Here is a 21468-nt window from a genome sequence, read left to right on the forward strand (position 1 = left end):
GTCAAAATGTAGTCTCAGGTCAGTGGATCACTTATACAACCATGACTTAAATCAACTTGATTGATGTTTAGGTATAATATCATTCAGGGATTCATAGGGATCAATTCAATGAACTCTTTCTCCAAAGAGCACCCACTATCTGTCCTTAGTGTCGTCACACAAATAACCACAGAATCAGCTATTCTTATCGAATAAGTACGATCAGCTAGTGCTATTCTATCCAGATAATTCAATGTCCGTCTCGACTATCCTCGAATAGTAATATTTAGAATACTTTAAAAACTAGTGATCATTGTATTATGATCTCATTATAATTCACTAACTCATTGCACGTATCCATGGACTTCATTATAAACATCACACGAAATAATAATGAACGTAAATATTTTATTCAATGGACTTAAATAAACATGGTAGTGTGATTGGCTTGACAGCCATAAATATCCATCAATAGGTTCCATGAGTGAGTCAATACACTCCTTCAAATCTTCTACAACATAAGGTGTTGCTTGGTAATCCATGGGTTGGAAACTTGACTAATCGGTTGGGTTAAATCTATATCGATCAATGATTAATTAATCTATATAATGATATAGTTAATTAATTTGAAATGGCAATAAAGTTTATTGAGCCATCAGAGTCATTGACTAGATTGATATATGAGCCTAGAGGGTCGCATGCAAACGGTATTTTGGACATCAAAAGATATGCTTAAGTTTCATGGTTTTATGAAAAAAATATCACTTAGTATAAATAGGGAAAGGCCCGTAATGAATTTCCCCTACATCAAAATTCTTGGGGAGCCTAACCTTCTTCTCCCTTCTCCCTTTGACTCATCTATGTTCCTCATGTGATTGGGACGGTGTAAAGATTAAGATGGAGCATGAATGAGGGTTGTTAGGATGAAGGATGAGATTTGATATGCTAGGGATCGTGTGGATATGTTTAGAAGATGTACACTTGAGTAGCTCAATATGTCTCACTAGACAAACTGAGAAATCATGGATCTCATGCATGCCCAAGTTATTTCATCAAATACGTTTTCAATGTAGTATTGATTCTATTCACAGTCTTTTGGTTTGTGAATTTCATTTTCATCCAAATCAACGCCATAGAAACCATTAAGAACTTTACTTTGAAATTGGAATTAGTGAGAGATAAATTCAACTATTGAACATAAGAGACAATGCAGGGATCCTAGCACAAAGAGTGAGTGGTAAAAAAAGGAACCAGCAATGAGGTGTGGTGCTTCTATGGCCAGTCCAGTTGGAATGTCACACCACTCGATTGAGCTACCAGAACATGCATCATTTGCCTACCTACAAGTGGATTGACTTTGCAATAGACAAGCATGGTCCTCAAGTATATGGTTGTCCCAAGAAGCCAAATTGTCCACAAAATTTATTATGTTTAGTTTTTCTCAAAAATCAGAAACATCACCTGCCTTTGACCACAAAAAAATAAATGGGCTCTTATATTTCCTTAAAATCATTGAAAATGGGAATATATATTCCCAGCAATGTGGCTAACTTTTACCTAAAAAATTAAATAAATAATAGGGAAATATAATGGAAGAAACTTATATGCACTATTTTTTATACTGAGCATTATTTTATATATGGAAATGAAATATATTATTTTCTAAATTGATGTAGATAACATATGACTTGTTAATATATTGAATGTGTGTATTTATAAATTTCCACTTGTATGATGCAACATATGCATGTTATCAACCCAATTAGAAAAAAAAAGTTTTTTATTAATGATAGTGTTATATTAACTGAGATATTATTCACAAGCGTCATTGTATATAATGCCAACTCCTATCCTGGTTTCTGGACCCTTGCACATGCATCCAAAACTTGGTCGAGCATTAGGTACCAAAAGCCTTAGATGAGGCCTGAAAACATCTGTGAGCCCCTGTGTTGTAAATGAAATCACATTCACAAAGGGCAGTCCCTTTCTTGATACTTATCTCAACTCTGTCACTTTAAATTTTACTTTATTTGAACCTCCTTTCCTTCTCTTATTTGTTCATCTGATATTTTTCTTATATTTTGCATTTAATTTTCATGTGGCTTTATGTAATTTATTCATCAGATTGGTTCCAGAACTCTTTTTTGCTATTGCAAAGTGTTGTTATTGTGAGTGATGATGAGACCTTGATGTTAGAATTCCTCTAATGACCATGATTATCCACATTGTCATGGCTATTTATTGACTAGTTTGAGATCTTTCTTATCTTTTGAATTAATCTTTATCTACGAAATTTTATTCACAAGAACATTAAGAAATGTTATGAAATTTTTTAGAGAGATCCCTGTGATTAACCTTGTAATTTCTCAGAATTCTTAGGTATCATTTTTATGGTACAATAATGTTTCACTGTAGAAATAATGAAGAAAAGCTAGAAATTGATTATATCTAATTTTGAAACTATAAATATAAGAAAATTATTACAGCCATTTGGTCGCACTCTATACCACTCCACATGGTCGTGTAAAGTATACCAAATTATTTCTTCATGGTCATATTAGTTACAGTTTAACAAAGGAAACATGTTCATCCATGACATAGAGTTATATTACCCTAGACGTAACCTGATTTTGGTGGTCAGACTTTCTCTTGCCATCCCATGATCACTGCTTGACTGATTATATGAGGTGTCTGATGAACCCAAAATGAGGCATGAAATTATACACATTTGAAGGTCATTTTGGCATCATTATATTAATGTTACCTTCATCTTTATAAGAATTTTCATCATATGTATTAGATGGAGCAATTGGTTAAAACAATATATTTTAATGTAACTTTTGCATAATTTAGAACTCCAAGTATTTTCATGAAGAATGAGTTTTAGCATTACTTATTGTGATGAGTTTAATGCTCCTTCTAGTGTGACAGGTTATATTTAGCATGGATGAAGTCAAAGATGAAGAAATAAATAAAAAGAGAGAGATAGAGACAGAGGAAGAAAGTGTATATATATATATATAATAGTTTTTTAAGTGGGCAGCTAGGGTTGAGCCAGGGCGCAACAGCGCCCATGCTAGCTGCAAGCATGTGAGCACATGTTATTCAAGCCTACCGGCAGTCGGCAAGTGTCTGTGCTCAGCGCAAACCCCATCACAATCCCACAAGGAGCCCACGTAGAGGCCCAACACAGATAGCCCACGCTAGTGTGTGGAGGAGAGATCATTTTATTTCATACTCCATTCTCTAATAGGATCTATTGAGCTATTGTTTTTCTATCATTTTCTGATATGGGCTGGGGTGAGAAGCAACTACAAGGATCGCGGCCCAATGGACTGCAATATTTAAAAACTAAAATAAATTATGACTGGGCTTTGGATCAATCCGACCTGAACCCTATGTCATTATGGGCTGATTTAAGTATATTGATATAATCTTGAGTGTTCAATTTTCTTCAGGAAAATTGGAAAGCGAGATCCTCTTATTCTTTTCAGTTTTTTTATTTCTCTTTTATTTTGCAAGTTTTTTTATTGGCTGCATTCTCTGATGAGGATGGTGAGGCCCTCGACAGGCGAATCAGAATCACAGAAAGGGATGACGATGCTTGTTGATAAGGATGCTGATGTGGCTGCAGGGTATACCAAACTTAAAGGGGTCCACGGCTTTGATTTAATCCCAGCCATTGGACCCCATATGCTGGAGATCGGATGGCCAGGGCCAGTTTCATTCTTCTCTGCCCCTGGCCGTCAACACCATCACCCAAACGACGTTTAATAGTCAGGGGTTGGGGGGGAGATCGCCGGGGAAATCTGATGGCCTATGTGGACCCCAAGGCCACCCTACAGCATCGACAACCATATGAAGCTCGAAGGCCCCTAATTTGACATCTTACAATCAATTAATCCATCAGCAGTGGGAGAGCCATCCAGCGGTGAAACAACCAAGGGAAAGCAGTGGCATTTCTTTCGACACCTTCAACTGCCTTGGACAGCTCTAGGGATTGTAGAGAGAGACTGAGATCTTCAGTAGCAAAAAGGAAGACAAGAGAGGATGCACACCGATGTTGGGGGTGGCCACCAGTGTTCCCATCCACAGCTTGTCAGAATCAGGACAGAGATGATAAGATCTTGGCTCAAATTGGTTGAAAAATAGTTTAAGAACAACATTGATTACACACACTTTGATCTAAATAGAAGAGGAACATGTTTTCATTTTGTTTTTCTGGATTGGCCTCCTTGAGGCATTCCTTCGAACATGTCTTGTGTACAAAGTATTTTTAACAATTTTCCTCTATTTTATCCCAATTTTATTCTCTAGAAAATTCATTTATTCAACATATAGACTTGTATAGGTAGTATTCTATTATTAAAAGGTATTCCTAATCATCTAATAATATGAATATTAAGCTATTAATTACTCTTATTCCCCTTCTATTTTTTTCTTTTCTTTATCTATTTAGTTAACTAAACTATCTTAAATATCATCTCTATCTGGTTACTCAATTCCCTTCTAAATAAGATAATCCCTATTCTCTTACCTATCTCTTAAATTCTAAGCATGTATATTTATATGTACATATACTTCTCTCCTCCATTCATCTCTATCTTGATATATAATATCTTCTTCTCCCTATCTATCATAATTCTATTCCCTTCTTCATTTATCTTCTTCTTACATCTTATTAAAGTAAATACTCCTATGAATTAACTTTGTCCATCTTATTAAAGTCTCATTCACTATCTAACTAAATCTTAATATACATCCTTGTTATATGTACCTTCTATCTTATATTCAAGTTACTATTAATTAAAGAAGTAACCTTCTTATCTTCTATTAAGAATAGTCTATTATTATATTTATCTTATTAATCTTTTACACTTCTTTCACGACATATAACATCGCCCTTAATTATAATATCATTAATTCACTTCAATATCCTACTTCTTTATTTTGTCTAATATCTAACAAAATATATAAATAATATCTCTTATTATCTCTCTGTCTCTAGTTCTCCCTCACACCATTTTTTTTTTTGAAAGAAAGTATTATCCTGAATTACTATTCTCTAGTTCTCCCTCACACCATTTACTATTCCTTACTATACATATTATTGTAATTTTCTCATCCGTTATATACTTCGTCCCACTTATTAACTACTTATCTTTTACTATTTTCACTTTTATTATTATTATTCCCATCACTCAACTGTAACTAATATCTTTAACTACATGTAATATTATCCTGAATTCTCCATCACCCTAACTCAAATATTAAATAAACTTCAAAAGGCATGTCCTTATGGAGACGACCTCACTCCCATAATACAAATCTGAGTGAGTTTTCTATTTTAACAAATTTATTTAATTTAGGCAAATTAAAATTGCGACAACAATTAAAATTAACATCTAAATTTGCTTCCATGAGTGGCCCAACTACAATTATTCTAATTTGTAATTAGATTCCATAAATATAAATAGTAAGAAAATCCTTAAAAGCTGCTACCTATTTTTTTCACACTTCCCTATGTACTTAAAATGAAACTTAACACGTGTAACATGCTATAACAGAGGCCTGATCTTCCCAGCGAAGTCAACAATGGCCTCCCCTCTCTCCAACTGAATGAACTTCTGCAAGTCCTCAAATCTAGCAGCAGGAAAGTCTTTCTCTGACTCCACAGAGCCCACCGGCATGGCAAACAACACCTCATTGACATCCTCTTCCAACTCTAGAGTATGCAGTCGACCAAAAACCTGAAGCCCACGCGTATCACATGCTCATATACTTCAAAAGAGAGCAGAAATTTTAAAATGAAGCATTTTCTCACCGATTTCAGCCTAGAGACAATTATCTGCCTAATGGGTTTGGATCTTGAGACCAAGTTAACAATGAAAAGCCCACGATCTCCGATGAAATCCCTCACAGAGATGAGGAAGGGCTTCTCCAAGAAGTCAGGCGGCGGGCAGGTCAGGCCGGAGCTGCAGCAAAGATGAACAGAGCAATCTGAGGCTATAAGACTATTTAAAGGCCTGAGTCGGGTTGGAGGACAAGAACTAATTCCTTATCCGTATCGTCATCCAATATATTTCATCATTGTTATCTTTGTCCATGTGTACCTTGGATGAATGACGATGATGATGGTTATGATGACAATGACAGAGATAATGCCGTGATTAAATAATCTACCTATGGCTTTAAAACTGATGGATGATGGTGGCGCTACTGCCAGTATGACATCAGTAATTTGTCGCCAACAGACGATGACGACTCTCAGAAACCAGATGATGATAACAATGAAGATTTGTCATCATCTATTGTCATTGTCATGATCATCATCATCATCATTGATACCATGCCCCAGGTCTGACAATCAAAGAAGATTAAAATGATTCACCTCACATCGGATGCATCGGCGTCAATAATGACTATGCTCATAGGGTCCTCAATAGTGTGTTTTCTTTGGATGAACTCGAGTCCATCAGCAACATGAACCTGGATTCACCAGCATGATTATCAGATGAGATTAAGATGATAATCGGCTGATTCATGGAGATTACCTTGAGTTTATCACTTTCCAAAAAGTCAAAGTAAGTTCTTGCCAACTCCAGGACCGCCGGATCCAATTCAACAACCTGTGGCAAACCTTAGAAGCTTGACCAGATTTGTAAGGATTTAACCGTAAGGGTACAGTACCTCAATGTCAAGAAAGGGCATGCATTTATGAAGATACATGGGAAGAAGGCCAGCTCCAAGGCCCACAATGACTGTTTTGACCTGCAATTAAACAGAATCGTCAAGAAATAAGATAACCAAAAAGAGCCTTGCTTACTGTTAATGACCAAAAAAATAGATGATATACCAATTTCCCTTGCGAGGCAGCATCTTTCAAGGAAGAAGCAGCCAGAAAAAGTCCAGACACTATCCCGCTATGGTAAGAGCTGGCCAGGAAGCCATGATCCACCCTTAGATTGCTCCCAGATCCTAACTCAGACAAGGAAAACAAAAAAAAGTCAAATTACGAACCAAAAATTACTTTTAAACCTGAGGACATCATGACGCCCAGAGTAAGCATGTTTGAGATGAACGTAAATGGACAAATTTGATTTCTGATTAAGTCAGAATCCGCATTGATGATCAGATAAAAAATTCAAAGTCAACTGATGATTTTCTGTCCATAAATATTTCAAGAACAGAGAAACTAAAATTTAGATAATCATCCTCTGAAAAGAGTTATATATTCAGGCTAACAATAAAAATGAGAGATTGAAGAAAAAGTTACCGTTGACTGATCTTGGTGGCTCACCAACTTTTCTGGGGCCACCCTTTTTTTTGTTCCTGGATGACGCACTGCTAGTTTTTTTCTCAATCTTTCCGAGGTCCCGAGTGAGCAAAGCTTCAGATTGGACCAAGCCAAAGCTCCTCTCAAACACAAGTCGGCGATAAATCAACTCTTTCTGTTTTGAATCAACATCAGCATTTTCAAGAATAACATCTTCAACGATGATAGGCCCAGTGGCGGTAGACGTGACCTAAAGGTATTAAAATACGAAGACTGTCAATTAAATTAATTAAAGTTTTCATTTTTAATGAACTTCTGAAACCTTCTTCACTACGGTCCTCTCCTTTACGCCATCACTAGCCATCATAAACCTGGGATGTGAATCAATGAAATTAGCACGATAGTTTCATGGTAAAACCACAAATCAAAAAACCTATTCAGTTAATAAGTAAAACTTACGGAATTGGAGCCTCATCCGCGTTATCATTAGGTGCCAAATCTTTAACGAGGGGGGAAAGATCTTCCTGGAAGCAATCAGAGGCATAGATTAGACACGAATCACTTATGGGCTCCATAAGATTAGATATGAGATGGGGGGAGGGAGAGAGAGATGGAGAGAGAGAAAGATGTTTCATGATCTAAAATGATTATGCGACCTGAATAGCATCAATGCTGGCGGCGCAATGACTAGAATCGAGGAAAACCTGTATTAATAAAAGCATATGATTCAGCAGCAACAAACGAGTATCATCAGATATGCACCCCAAATGCAATACTAACCATGACTAGACGGGCCGCTTTTGAACTCTCTACAACCATCCATTGCCCTTCTTCAGAGAAGAAAAGCCACTCATGAGCTCTATTCTGAATTCAAAGACAGCGATATTACAATTAGAAAAATAGCAATCTGACGTTAAGTTAGCTTCAACCAAAAATTACACAAATGCACTAACCTTGGGAACGATAAATATACCACAACGATAAGCAAATGCATCAGCTGTTTGCTTTGCGTCAAAAAGTACAGCGCTATAGATAAAAGAGGAAATGTCCTCTTTGCCCAGTATCAGACGCGATCTTCGTCCAGGGTTTAGGCCCTTGAAATTTGCTTTAGCCTCAGTAGTCAAATCCTCCCAGTAATAAGTCACATCACTACCAGAAGAAATCCCAGTTCTAATCTTGTTCTCGTGGTTGATAGCTTCTACCAGTAATTGATTCTGCAGATTGTCGTCTATAGAATCATTGAACTGCGACAAAACAAAATAATACGAGGTTTAAAAGGTAGTTTCTACCTGATCTGTCGAGCAGTCTACAGTTCGTAGATCAAATGATGGGTGAATCGGAATTGTCTCGCTCGTGCCTTCTTTGACAGCAACGACCATGTATGTCTGGAATTTAGACTGTCTCTTAGATTTATCACGTAGGATGTGAATTTTTGTGGTCCATCCATATCTGAACTCAGAGAGAAGTAAGTCTGCAAATTTTGACGGAGAATGTAAATGACGGACTCCAGATGAAATGCACGTATAGACTTCTTTTGGCGCAGAAAACTGACTAAATCAGATTAATATGAATAAAACTCAAACATGATGGTCTATTGCACGATCGGTTGAAGAGTTCATTTACACTTTGCCACCATGAAGTAAACGGAACTTACTCAAAACATGCAGTTCTGCGAGAGAAAGGCAAATATATTTGCCACCAACTTTTAAAATTCTCTTTACCTGGAAATATGAGATCGGGCTCAGCATTCAAATGCCAAATATAATTAAATTTTGAAAAATATCACTGAAACTGAAAACCAAAGATGAAAGTGCCACACCCCATTTCACAATGGTAGGAAGAATTAAATCTTACAAGTGATAACAGAGACTATTTCCCATGTGACAACTCCTGTAAAAACCACGATAAAATTTTGGATTCGGGACGTGGCCATCTGAGTGGCCCAATAAGGTGCTGCGGTCAGACTCCATAACTAACAGAAAGTAAGTACAACGAGGATAAAAGCCACATAGAGCATATTTATGATAGATAATATGGAGAGGGAAGGCGCATTTAAACCAGACTTACACTAATAGCAATTAGAAATGGATTAGACAGAGAAATGAACATACCCAGTGACTTAGATTTAACATATAAGAGCGACTTGAGTTCTGGGGAAGGAATCATCACAACTGTTCCTAGTTTGCACAAACCTCTTTAAGAAATTTGCGACCCAGCTTAGCCCCAAGTTTTGGCTCCATGAGTGCATCAAGACCACCCTTATCGATCACAACATCAAAAACTTGATCTGCAAACTGATGTGGACGTGAATCAGAAATTTGTGAACAAGAACACTTAGCCTTTAAGATTTAAACGGAGGGCAGGGCCAAAATAAGTAAATTCGTCGTCGGCAGATTAAAAACAACCCATCTACCACCTTCAAGTAAGAAATGTTTGACGGTGAAGAAAGAAAATGAAACCAAAACATTGAAGAAACTTAATCGATATCATCAACGGCCTTGACCGATTGATGCGGACCAAACTTTAGACGTCACTTCTATAACGCCCAAACTTACTAATAGAGCCAACATTTGGAGGCGAATCTTCATTCATAGGTGGATCATAGAACGTAACGAGAGAATCAAGCATGCTCACAACGGCTACAATGTGTCATGAACCGATCACAATGACAGAACAAATGACCTGAATCTAGAAATGAATCAGCGAAACCATCTCAGGTGCAAAATAAAGAAACCATTCTCGTTGTTGAGAACATAAATGCATTATAGCTCTCTATCTAAACAAATTAATAAAAAGTAAATCAAATATGACATGGATCTTCCTGACCAATGAAATGCATATGGTTTGACTTGTAAGAAATTATGAATCCCATATTACAGAGATACAGTGACGAAACCTATGAAATACCTATTGTTTGACATACAAGAAAATCTTCATCCTATTTTACAGAGACAGAATGAAGATACCAATGAAATACCGTTTGACCAATTAGGCTTCGGGGATTTGGACAGATCGTTCGAATGTTCGATCGGATCGGGCATTCGAACGATCGAATCCGAACACCGATCTGCCCGTTCAAATCCGATCCAAACCCAAACTGAGCATCTGTTCGGATCGGATTGTTCGAACAAGGTGGCTGTTCGGATCGAATGTTCGAATAAGATCCGATTCGAACACGTTGTTCGAATCGAATGTTCGAATCCGATGGCGCCAGCGCCGGCCAGCGGCCGCCCAGCCAGACCAGCGGCCGCCCAGCACCAGCCAGCGTCCATCCAGCGCTGACCAGCGGCCGCCAGCGCCGGCAAGCGGCCGCCAGCGCCGGCAAGCGGCCGCCAGCGCCGACCAACAGCCGCCAGCGCCGACCAACGGCCGCTAGCGCTGGCCAACGGCCGCAGAGCCGCCAGTAGCCGGTAACGCCGCCAGCGGCGCCGCCAGCGCCGCAAGCGGCCACCAGAGCCTGCCAGCGGCCGCCAGCGCCGACCAGCGGCCGCCAGAGCCGCAAGCGGCCGCCAGCGCTGGCCAGCGGCTGCCAGAGCCGGCAGCGGCCGCCAGAGCCGGCAGCGGCCGCCAGCGCCGCCAGCGCCGCCAGCGCCGCCAGCGCCGCCAGCGCCGCCAGCGCCGGCCAGCGCCTGCCAGCGGCCACCAGCGCCGGCAAGCGGCCGCCCAGCACCAGCCAGCGACCATCCAGCCACCGCCAGCGCCGGCCAGCAGCCGCTAACGCCGGCCAGCAGCCGCCAGAGCCGGCAAGCGGCCGCCAGCAGCCGCCAGCACCAGCCAGAGGCCGCCAGTGACCGCCAGCGGTGCCAGCGGCCGCCAGAGAGAGTCGCTGGTGGTCGCTGACGCCGCTGGCCATTTGTTCGAAATTGTTCGAACTTGTTCGAACTTGTTCGAACAAGGTCGAACAAATGGCAATCGAACACGAACGAACCAAATTGTTCGTTCGAAACTTTCGATCGAACACGAACAAAGGGTTTGTTCGATCAAAAGATTCGAACAAATCGTTCAAATCGGATTTTGTTCGTTCGAATCTGTTGATCAAGATTCGAACGATCCGATCCAATCCGATCCCCGATGCCTACGACCAATGACATACCTATGGTTTGACTTCTAAGAAATTCTCCATCCCATTTTACAGAGACAGAATGAAGATAACTATGAAATACCGTTTCACTAATGACATACCTATGGTTTGGCTAACAAGAAATTCTTCCTCCCATTTTACAGAGATACAATGAAGATACCTATGAAATACCATTTGACCAATGACATACCTATGGTTTGACTAATAAGAAATTCTTCCTCCCATTTTACAGAGATACAATGAAGATACCTATGAAATACCGTTTGACCAATGACATACCTATGGTTTGACTAACAAGAAATTCTTCCTCCCATCTTACAGAGATACAATGAAGATACCAATGAAATACCGTTTGACCAATGACATACCTACGGTTTGACTAACAAGAAATTCTTCCTCCCATCTTACAGAGATACAATGAAGATACCAATGAAATACCAACGGTTTGACTTTCGAACCAACATTACATCTAGAAGCAACTCTTCATTTTGAATGGAATAGCAATTTGCCATCCCACGGATCCAGTTCAACAATAAACACCCCCCTTTTGTATCAATTCTGCAAGAGACAGACCCTTTCGAACCAACATTACATCTAGAAGCGACTCTTGATTTTGAATGGAATAGAAATTCGTCATCCCACGGATCCAGTTCAACAATAAACACCCCTTTTTGTATCGATTCCGCAGGAGACAGACCCTTTCAAACCAACATTACATCTAGAAGCAACTCCCCATTTCGAATGGAATAGAAATTCGTCATCCCACGGATCTAGTTCAACAATAAATACCCCCTTTTGTATCAATTCCGCAAAGAGACAGACCCTTTCGAACCAACATTACATCTAGAAGCAACTCTCCACATTGAATCGAATAGAAATTCGCCATCCCAACGATCCAGTCAACAATAAATACCCCCTTTTTTTTATCAATTCTGCAAGAGACAGACCCATTCGAATCGAAAATTCACGAAGAGCAATATTTGGGGGGGGGAAAGAACCTGCATCTCCGTCATGTCCATGAACCGCCATCTCATCTCGGGCCGAGCGCGCACGTTGCGGCGGAGCATGTCCGAGATGATGACCTTGGAGAAATCGATGTTGGTGACGCTCTTGTAACCGGCATCGTAGAGGAGCTCGGACATCTGCGAACTGCCACAGCCCGGAACGAGAACTTGAACTCGGGATGCGCCATCTCCGGCGGGAGATGGGACGAGGGAAGAAAGCTCGGAGAGAAGCGGAGCTCGAAGACACGACCACTCGGCGTACCACTCGAAGGCGTCGTCCCCTCCCCGCAGAGTGAAGAACTTGTCCCAGTTCTCCTTCAGCGTGAAGTCTCCCAAGCTCTGTAGCAGCTCCGCCCCGTTCTTCTCCATCGCTCTGCTCTCCCCCCCAAAAACCCAAGCTTTGGCCCTCCTCTTGTACTTGTAGGTACAGTGCGGGACGCGACGGGACGGATTTTTCGTCTCAAGACGAAAGATCGTCCCGTCGTCGAGGTTGGACGGAAATTCACCCCTAGACAAGCGGACGGGACGGTTTTCGTCCACGGGAGGAAAAAATCGTCCCATCCGGAGGTCTCGGACGAAAAAACCATCCCGTCCACGTCCCTGCACTGATTCCGGACGTCGGACGGGATGATGATCGGGATGGTCTTCGTTCCGTCCTGTCCATTATCCACGTCCCGTACAATCCGGAACTATACTAGTGCAGGGACGTGGACGGGACGGTTTTTTCGTTCCATGACGAAAAAATCATCCTATCCGCGAGGTTGGACAATAATTGGGACGGAAATTCGTCCTGAGACAAATGGATGGGACAGTTTTCGTCCACTCGGATGAAAAACCGTCCCGTCCGGAGGTCTTGGACGAAAAAACTGTCTTGTTCGCGTCCTTTCACTGATTCCGGACATCAGACAGGATGATCTTCGTCCCGTCCGGTCCATCGTCACGTCCTGGACGATCCGGAACCATACTTGTCGCTATAGTTCCGGATCGTCCGGGATCGTCCGGGACGTGAACGATGGACAGGACGGGATGAAGATCCTCACATCCAGACATCTCAACTTCGTTGAAACTGTCCTGTCCAGAGATTTGCCCATTGAAGAAAAAAATCGTCCACGTCCCGCCTTTGCCAGTTTCGTCGTGTCCGGAGAAAAACCGTCCCATCCCTTGTACCTGATGAAAAAAATCATGTTTTTAACATTTTAATATACTTAGAAGTTTTTTAAGGAAAAATGGAGGAGATAGAAAGCTCAGGGACATATGTATTATTACTTTGGATGTGCGTCAGTTTGTGCGCCGGAAAAAAAGCAGGGACTTTTATGCAGAATGTCAAGGAATTGATTTAACAATGCCACATGGCAAAATCTCAACCGTTGGAAGCAAATCCGACAGATTTTTGTCTATCCCTTACTATCCATTGTCTCAGACCTCCAAACGGGACGGTTTTTCCATCTGACGAGAGGAAAACCGTCCCATCTGTTCTTCCCAAGATGAATTTCCGTCCCGGTTTTTGTCCAGTCTCGCGAACGGGATGATTGTTTTGTCCTGGGAAAAAACACCGTACCGCCGCATTTCTGCACTATACTTGTAGGGCGACGACTGAACTCGTCATCGTCGTCCGTTCAACTTGACCAGTCAAGATCAAAGAAGAAAAGTATTGTTGATATTTATATTGACTATCAACATAACTTTTCAGTTGACGTTGATAACTAGTAATGAATGCCCCTTCTCCTCTCCCTATCTATGCTTCTCTTTATCTTTCTCCCTCCATACCTCTCTTTCTTCAAGGAGAACCGTCCTAGCGAATAGAGCAGGAAGAAATATTTGACAGAGGTAGAGGTTGCGATGGGTTCTTTCACCCTTCCTTTGGAAGAAGAGCTCCTCTTTATCAAGTGGACGCCCACTAATAGTCAAATATCCCTGGCTACGACGAGCTTGCCAGAAACCTCTTTGGCGAGTTGGGTTTAGTATTTTTTAGAATTTTACAAAAAAAATGTTAAATGAATATTTATAATTTACTGCCCATTCTGGTCCAATTTAATTGTGGACCTAAACCTGCTCGACCAACCGGTACACCCCAAAATGGTATCCTTATGGACTTGGCTCAGTTTGGTCTGACCCGTCCTAAATGTCCAACCCTTAAATTGTACTATTGTCTAGGATGGGGACAGTGGGACAGTCTGGGATGATTTTTGTATTGTCTCATCCCGGAATGAAAAACCATCCCGCCCTTCGTCCAAATGACACATTGTTAAATGACAACTTCTGAGGCCCTGGGCAGGCCAGATATATCAAGTGGATGGATTTCCGTTATGTCCAACATCTGAGGCCCCAGATAGAATGGTTTTTTTGCCTCTATGTGAAAACATAGTCTTGCCCACATTCATACACCTTAGTTTGATATAGAAAATCAACTTAGAAGGATTACTCAGACAAAGACGACACTGTTGTCATCGGATGTGGAATTTAAGGTGTAAACTATTGGTGGTTTTTTTTTCAAAAATGACATATTTTACTTACGAGGTCATGAAAAATTTGGAAAGAAAGGCATCCAACAACTAGCTTCAAGTGGTGGCGGTGGGATACAAGCAGCAAGTGGCAGGTGACACATACTCCAGCAAGTGGGAGGTCATTCTCATGGAATGGGGGGGGACAGTCTCTAGGCAGGATTGATGTCAAAGTTGACATCAAGGACAACAAATTGTAGGGATTCTGATATAGTGCAGGGAGGCAAACATGACGGTTTTTTCGCCCCAGGACGAAAAAATCGTTCCATCCGCGAGATTGGATGAAAACGGGGACGAAAATTCATTCTGCGACGAATCAACGAGGTCTCGGACGATGGACGGTTTTCCTATCTTCTAACGAAAAAACCATCCCTTTTGGACAACTCAGACGAGGGACGGTAAGGGATGGACGAAAATCCGTCGGATTCGCTTCCGACGGTTGAGATCTTGCCATGTGGCATTGCTTTAACAATTCATTGGCATTCTACATCAAAGTCCCTGCTTTTTTCGGGGCGCGCAAACTGTGCCGCCCAAAAGTAATTGTACATATGTCCCTCTGCTTTCTATCTCCTTCATTTTTCCCTAAAAAACTTCTAAGTATATTAAAATTTTAAAAACATGATTTTTTTCATTAGGTACGAGGGATGGGACAGTTTTCTCTGGACTGGACGAAACTGGCCAAGTCGGGACGTGGATGATTTTTTTTTTCAATGGGCAAATCTCTGGACGGGACAGTTTCAACAAAGTTGAAATGTCTGCATGTGAGGATCTTCATCCTGTCCTGTCCATCTTTCACGTCCCCGGACGATCCGGAACTATAGCGGTATCCTTTTTTTTCGATATCAGGACACCGGATATCGGCTGATATAGTGCCGATATCCGATACCGGTATCCGTCCCGAACCGGCATCCGTTTCCGTCTCAGGGGGACAGATGACGGTACCGGATATCGCACTGGTTCTCTCTTCCTCTCGTTCGCACTCTTTCTCACTCTTTCTCTCTTTCGTTGGCTCTAGTTCTCACTCTTTCTCTCTCTCTCTTCTCTCCCTCCCTCTCTCCCTCTCTCCCTCCGCTCTAGCTTTTCATGCCCCTCTCTCTAAAAATATGAGAAGCACATTAGAACCACATTTCTCTCTCCTAAATCTTTGGTCGGCTGGCATCTCACATTTCGCAAAGGTAACGTGGGCAAGGGGATACCACAAAATATTATTATTTGGTCATACAACTTAGTTATTATATACATGAGACTATTTTTTATTTCTTCCATATGGGATAGAGGGATTCTGGTTTTTGTTAAACTCGGAATCCCTTTATCCCATATGGAAAGATAAAGAAATTTTTGTTTCTATTTATTGGAAGGCGTACTGATTAATTAATAAATGAGTAAATAACACGTTACATCCCAAACCATGTCCAAAATCTGCGAGTTAACCTTAGCTTTTTTTTTGGCACGGTATATCCCAAACTCGCTAAGTCGATGGTGATATATCCCGGTGATGACGTGGAATCCATCGTGGCTGCCGGGTGGATCTCCGACCAGATTTTGACCTGGCGGAACCCACCTGGCAGCCACGCTGGATTCCACGTCATCACCGGGATATGTCGACCTGCCAAGGATTTAACTTAAAGAGAGAGAGAGAGAGGCATTCTAGAGAGAGAAGAGATAGAGAGAGGCGGGCTAGAGAGAGAGAAAGAGAGGTGTTCTAGAGAGAGAGGTGTTCTATAGAGAGAGAAAGGGAGAGAGAGAGGCACTCTAGAGAGACCTGACCGAATCGAATCGCGCGGGAGAGAGGCGAAACCACCTCTGCCGCCGCCCGCTGAGGCCGGCGAGCTCTTGGCGGAACCCCCCCTCTCACTCTCTTTCTCTCTCTCCAATATCTACGACGATCGCCTATAACCTTCCCCTCTATCCCTGTCTATGTCTCTATTCAAGAACGCCTCACTCTCCCGCGGATATTGGACATGGTTTGGGATGTACCATGCTATTTACCCTTAATAAATTTATATACATATATAAAGCTCTTAAAATAGCGATAATAGACATAGCTTTTAATTTTAATATTTAATAATCTATCAACCTCATTTAATATATACTAATAAAAGTTTCTAAAATCTCCCATGTGGGATAACTGGATTGAGAGTTTAGGTTAACTTTGAATCCTGTCATCTCATATGGAAGAAAAATAAAATTGCACACTATATAATAACGGGTATTGAATATAAATCAAAATCGAATAATGCGATTTATACTAAGAAGTATAATGTGAAAAGGTTGATTATTTTATCGGTCGATATCGGATATTGGTTTTTCGATATCTGGATATCGAAAACCGGTATCCGGCATCCGGTATCAGTCTCCGACATCCGGATATTGGAAAACCGATATCCGGTATCTGATACCGTATTCGTCCTCCTCCGATACCGATATCCGTCTAATCCCTTATAGACGGATATCGACCGATATCCGATATCCAGCACCGTCCCATTTTTTCCCGGATATCGGATATATGTTGTCCGATACCGGATGACGGACGGATATCGGTTGGGCGAACACTACTGATGGACGAAGGTAACGTTGATACATCCGTCATTATATCGTCATCCGTCAACGTTTCTCAACACGGGGACGACGATCCGCGCTCAGTTGCACAGAGTAAAATTATATTTTCAAGACTTAAAGGGACTAAACTGAAATTGCGGTGATTGACGGAAAGCAACTATAAATCTTCGGCTAACGCGGCAGAGAATCCCAAGAGTTTATCAGATTCTGCGGAAAAATCCTGATCTCGCCTCCAGCCACCAGCTTTTTTCTACCACAGTTCGTCCTCTCCGATCTTTCCTCATCTTCCGATCGGCGATCAAATCGGAGCAAATCTCCAAGAATGTGCATTCCTCCGCAAGATCGCGTCGGATTCAACTCGAGCGATAAGGCGTTCTAATCGCAGGGATCGAAGAACAGCCGATTGAGATCGGAGGATGATCCCGCTGCTCTTCTTGGTGCTGTTCGCGGAGGGAGCGATGGCGTTCCTCCTGATGGTGGAGATCGGGCCGCTGAGGGAGCTCGCCATGAGAGCGCTGGACCAGCTCAAGACGGGGAAGGGGCCGGCCACGATGAAGACCTTGGCCTGCACCATGGCGGTCATCTTCCTCTCCAGCCTGACGAGCATCATCAAGATCCAGAACCGCGGCGCCAAGCTCGGCACCGTCACCCCCATGGACCAGGTCCTCTGGAGAACTCACCTCCTCGAGACCTCCCTCACTGGTAGGCCTCCATCTCCTTCCATCTTTTAGGGTTTCATCCTTGGAACTTCGATCCGATTCAAGAATGGTTTGGTTTTGTAGGATACGCGCTGTTCTTGGGATTGGTGATCGATCGGTTGCACCATTGCTTGGGGAAGCTGGTCGATCTGAGGTCTTCTGAGAGGGAGATGGAGAAGCTGAGGAAGGAGCTGGGGGCCCTCAAGGTTAATGATTCTGGGGAGGCGGCCAGTTTGGGGGAGATTTTGAAGAAGATGAAGGCTCAGTCTGATGGGCTTGAGAAACGGGCTTCGGCTGCCGAAGCTCACGTCGCATCTCTGCAGAAGCAATTGGAGGAGCTTCTTCTTGAGTACGATCGCCTGCTCGAAGACAACCAGAACCTCCAGCGGCAGACTCTGGCCTTCAAGAACTGAGGCAATGTTCTTCCTCCTTTTTTTTTTTTTTTTTCTTGTTTGATCTTTCTGCGTACCCCAACAGAGAGACGACAGGAGAAAAAAGGGGCTGTTGTTCTAGCATGAACAAGAGTGTTTCTTTCTTCTTGATCATGTTCTTTCTTTGTGTTTTGCTTTCTGGGTTTCCCACCAAGGAAAATTGAGAGGAAATTGCACTGACCAGATGAACCGTCTGAGCCTATTTTCAGTGAAGTTGGGGATTTGTGATTTGTGGGGTTTATACAAATTGCTTCAAGAATTCTGTGGCTACAAGCCTCCCCCGGGTGCTCATCGCCAATTTTAACTCGCTGATTTCCTTGTCGATGTCCTGGCAGAACAAAAACAAACAGACTTGGATTATGAGAAAACTCTGTAGTTTAGTTATTAATGATCCTCTTAATCGTGGGACTACGAAGAAATAGAAACTTTGGCAGGGAAAGAGTGAGACACTAACCTCCATGAACTGTACGATGAAATCAATAAGCTTGTGTTTCTGCATCTCTTCACAGTGGTAATTTGTGATGAGAAAACTAATATCGTAACCCTGAAATAAACGATTTCATGTGGGGCGGGAATGAGCTGGAGATCCAACGAACAAACAAACGAGTACAAGAATAAAAAAATCAACGTATTTCTACCGCGTAATTCAGTGGCTAGATGGATATTGACGATGAAAAAGAAGAGTTCTGTAGCTGCTGTGAATTCATATTAGGGGGTCTCACCCACAAATTGAGATACTAAACATTAGAGAAATGACCAATTTGCGTTCTTGCTTTCTAGCAGTGGGAAAAGTAATGAAATGATAAGGGCTCTCGCTGACCTGAACAGGCTTTCTCCGTAGAACTTGGAATGCTTCGGCTCTCATGGATAAAAATCTAAGAAACTTTTTCGCCAATAGATCTTCAAGCCTATCCGTCTGCCTTACCTGAGCAAGGAATCTCGTAAAAAAACTTAAAATACAAAATAAAATTGTTGATCTCAATCTTGAATTAAGTGATTAATATGACAGGCTGAATTGGGATGTCATATATTCAAAGATGGCAACTAGAAATGATTGATCAAGGCATTATCGCGTCGCACCTTTATGCTCAGGCGGAGAGAATTTATTGATGTCTCTATCATGCACTTTTCGGCCTCATTTCGGCATATTATGACCTTCATCCAAGAAATAGAAAAAATATGAAGCACTTCTCTATAATCTTGATTCTGAAACTCAAAAAATGTTGATAGACGCGCATCAGTATCGTTTATCATATACTTTTTCAGTAAAATTGAACATAGTAACCGTATTTTTTCTTTGCATCAGACAAGAAATCCACTTCAGTAGAAGTCAACAAATTCACATCAAAATACAAACATCCTTAGGTTTCTTTTCATAATTTAAATGACGACGGATGAAGGGCGTCTTAGATCTCAATCCAGATACTTACAGAGTTAAGCAGAAGTTCTGGGCTTGTCCTGAAAAGTTTAAACATTGAATGCCCATCAGATAGTTTGTGGAGCTATAATAGCCACAAACGGAACAAAAAAATGAAGAAACAACACGAACTTATCGTTGAAATATCCCAATATAAAGAAAATAGACATAAATTAGGCAACATTTGAAACAAATTCGAGGATAAGCTTACTTCGGGTGAAAAAAAACTTACTTCACCTCAACCTCCGGCTTATTGTGCCGCTCAACCTCTTGGCAGGGAAAATTCTGGGAAAAATTGGGAGGAGAAACAGTTAACGGGTTAATGTTCGTGAAGCCGGAGAAAAATAAATCTAAAAAATTCAATAGGTACAAAACAACCCAAAAACACCAAAGATTCCCCCCATTTCTGGGTCTAGAGCCTGACAGGAACGAATCCACGAATTTTCTACCTGAAGACACATCGCCGCCTCCAACGTGTTCCTTATGCACGTCAAGTACGGCTTCAGCGCGTTTGACTTCTCGCAAAGCAAAAAAAAAAGAAGAAAATTAATTGGATTGATTCCACGGGCAGTACCCTGCCTTCTACATTCTCATTCCACTAATCACGCGACTATATAAACTAAAATCCGAACAGAAGAACCCGAACGATCTTCCGAAACCACCAAAAATTGTGGAAATAAATTATCCCATCTCCCTCGGAGACGATGAATACCATGTTTTTGAAGAGTTCTTGAGGCCAAACAGATCGATTCGGCGAAGGACGAAATGGAGAGGCCTGAAGAACTGTAGATCTCAACTCTGTCGCTCTTGGGAGTATTTGGGACTTGAGAAAAAAAAAAAGGCAATAAATAGCCTTCGGAAGGCTCAAACATCTATCCTACGTGGCCGCCACGTCGGATCCGGTCTCTTATCGGATCTGGAAGAACCGGGTTCCGGGTATGTATTTCCCTCTAGATGGGTCCGGTTAATGTTTTACTGATTTAATTATCATGCTGCTAAAAATAAAAAAAAATACTAGAGACGGCCCACCAACTGCTGAACTCGCAAGAACCAAGATTTCAGTTTAGCAATGCCAGCCTTGACAGTTGATCATTGTCAAGTAGGGATCGGCATCCGTCACGTCACACATCATCGTGACGAACATGTGACGGTGACAGTGACAGAATGCATGGGGCATGACGGTGACGGTGACGTGTGACGGGCTGTACGTGACGGTGACAGGGTACCCCGGACGCATGACATGACGACAGGTCCGTCACAGATGACGACCGTAGTTAAAATTTATTAACATAGTAAAAATAAATATTATTAGTTCCATCACCGGTTACGGTGACACCATCACGGTGACAGTGACGTGACGGAACGAGGAAGCATGGACGCATGATGGGTATGTGACGGATTTTTTTGAAAATCCTCGGACGCATGACGTGACAGTGAGGTGAGGAACATTTCGTTACATCATCGTTCGTCACGGCTCGTCATCTGTTCCGTCACGTCCGGGGCGTCACATCCTAGACATGTC

At 41.8% G+C, this 21468-nt stretch overlaps 3 protein-coding genes across 4 annotated transcripts; 1 reads left to right on the forward strand and 2 right to left on the reverse strand.

Moving 5' to 3' along the window:
- Positions 1-5417: 5417 nt before the first annotated feature.
- LOC144705850 (S-adenosyl-L-methionine-dependent methyltransferases superfamily protein) lies at positions 5418-12721 on the reverse strand. Of its 2 annotated transcripts, none has more exons than XM_078578686.1 (16): positions 12335-12721; positions 9448-9549; positions 8910-8976; positions 8545-8726; positions 8209-8469; positions 8036-8119; positions 7912-7959; positions 7715-7779; positions 7578-7626; positions 7256-7505; positions 6836-6957; positions 6670-6750; positions 6534-6608; positions 6371-6468; positions 5804-5954; positions 5418-5729 (listed from the first exon to the last, which is right to left on the reverse strand). In XM_078578686.1, exons 1-16 carry the CDS (start codon positions 12707-12709, stop codon positions 5538-5540), a joined length of 2202 nt encoding a protein of 733 aa, XP_078434812.1. In that variant the 5' UTR covers positions 12710-12721; the 3' UTR covers positions 5418-5537. The 2 variants fall into 2 exon arrangements, with proteins under 2 accessions (XP_078434812.1, XP_078434814.1); XM_078578688.1 differs by having other exon boundaries at positions 9448-9542; positions 12335-12516.
- Positions 12722-17543: 4822 nt separating this feature from the next.
- Positions 17544-20805, reverse strand: ARPC4 (binding protein). The gene is made up of 8 exons (XM_078578425.1): positions 20659-20805; positions 20396-20461; positions 20179-20231; positions 19960-19987; positions 19610-19684; positions 19350-19454; positions 18984-19073; positions 17544-18857 (listed from the first exon to the last, which is right to left on the reverse strand). Exons 1-8 carry the CDS (start codon positions 20659-20661, stop codon positions 18768-18770), a joined length of 510 nt encoding a protein of 169 aa, XP_078434551.1. The 5' UTR covers positions 20662-20805; the 3' UTR covers positions 17544-18767.
- LOC144705652 (uncharacterized) lies at positions 17817-18712 on the forward strand. The gene is made up of 2 exons (XM_078578423.1): positions 17817-18102; positions 18183-18712. Exons 1-2 carry the CDS (start codon positions 17817-17819, stop codon positions 18509-18511), a joined length of 615 nt encoding a protein of 204 aa, XP_078434549.1. The 3' UTR covers positions 18512-18712.
- Positions 20806-21468: the final 663 nt, after the last annotated feature.

The sequence above is a fragment of the Wolffia australiana genome, chromosome 7 (assembly GCF_029677425.1).
Source record: "Wolffia australiana isolate 7733 chromosome 7, ASM2967742v1".
Lineage (NCBI taxonomy): Eukaryota > Viridiplantae > Streptophyta > Magnoliopsida > Alismatales > Araceae > Wolffia > Wolffia australiana.

Excerpts from the sequence above, each read along its gene's own strand:
- LOC144705850 (XM_078578686.1), bottom strand. The coding sequence starts at position 12,709 with ATGGAGAAGAACGGGGCGGAGCTGCTACAGAGCTTGGGAGACTTCACG. Across the intron at positions 7,627-7,714 it reads GCGGATGAGGCTCCAATTCC|GTTTATGATGGCTAGTGATG; the intron begins GTAAGTTTTACT and ends TTCACATCCCAG. Across the intron at positions 6,958-7,255 it reads GCCACCAAGATCAGTCAACG|GATCTGGGAGCAATCTAAGG; the intron begins GTAACTTTTTCT and ends TGTCTGAGTTAG.
- LOC144705652 (XM_078578423.1), top strand. The coding sequence starts at position 17,817 with ATGATCCCGCTGCTCTTCTTGGTGCTGTTCGCGGAGGGAGCGATGGCG. Across the intron at positions 18,103-18,182 it reads CCTCGAGACCTCCCTCACTG|GATACGCGCTGTTCTTGGGA; the intron begins GTAGGCCTCCAT and ends TTGGTTTTGTAG.
- ARPC4 (XM_078578425.1), bottom strand. Across the intron at positions 20,232-20,395 it reads AGGCGGCGATGTGTCTTCAG|AATTTTCCCTGCCAAGAGGT; the intron begins GTAGAAAATTCG and ends AATTTTTCCCAG. Across the intron at positions 19,074-19,349 it reads TACGGAGAAAGCCTGTTCAG|GGTTACGATATTAGTTTTCT; the intron begins GTCAGCGAGAGC and ends CGTTTATTTCAG.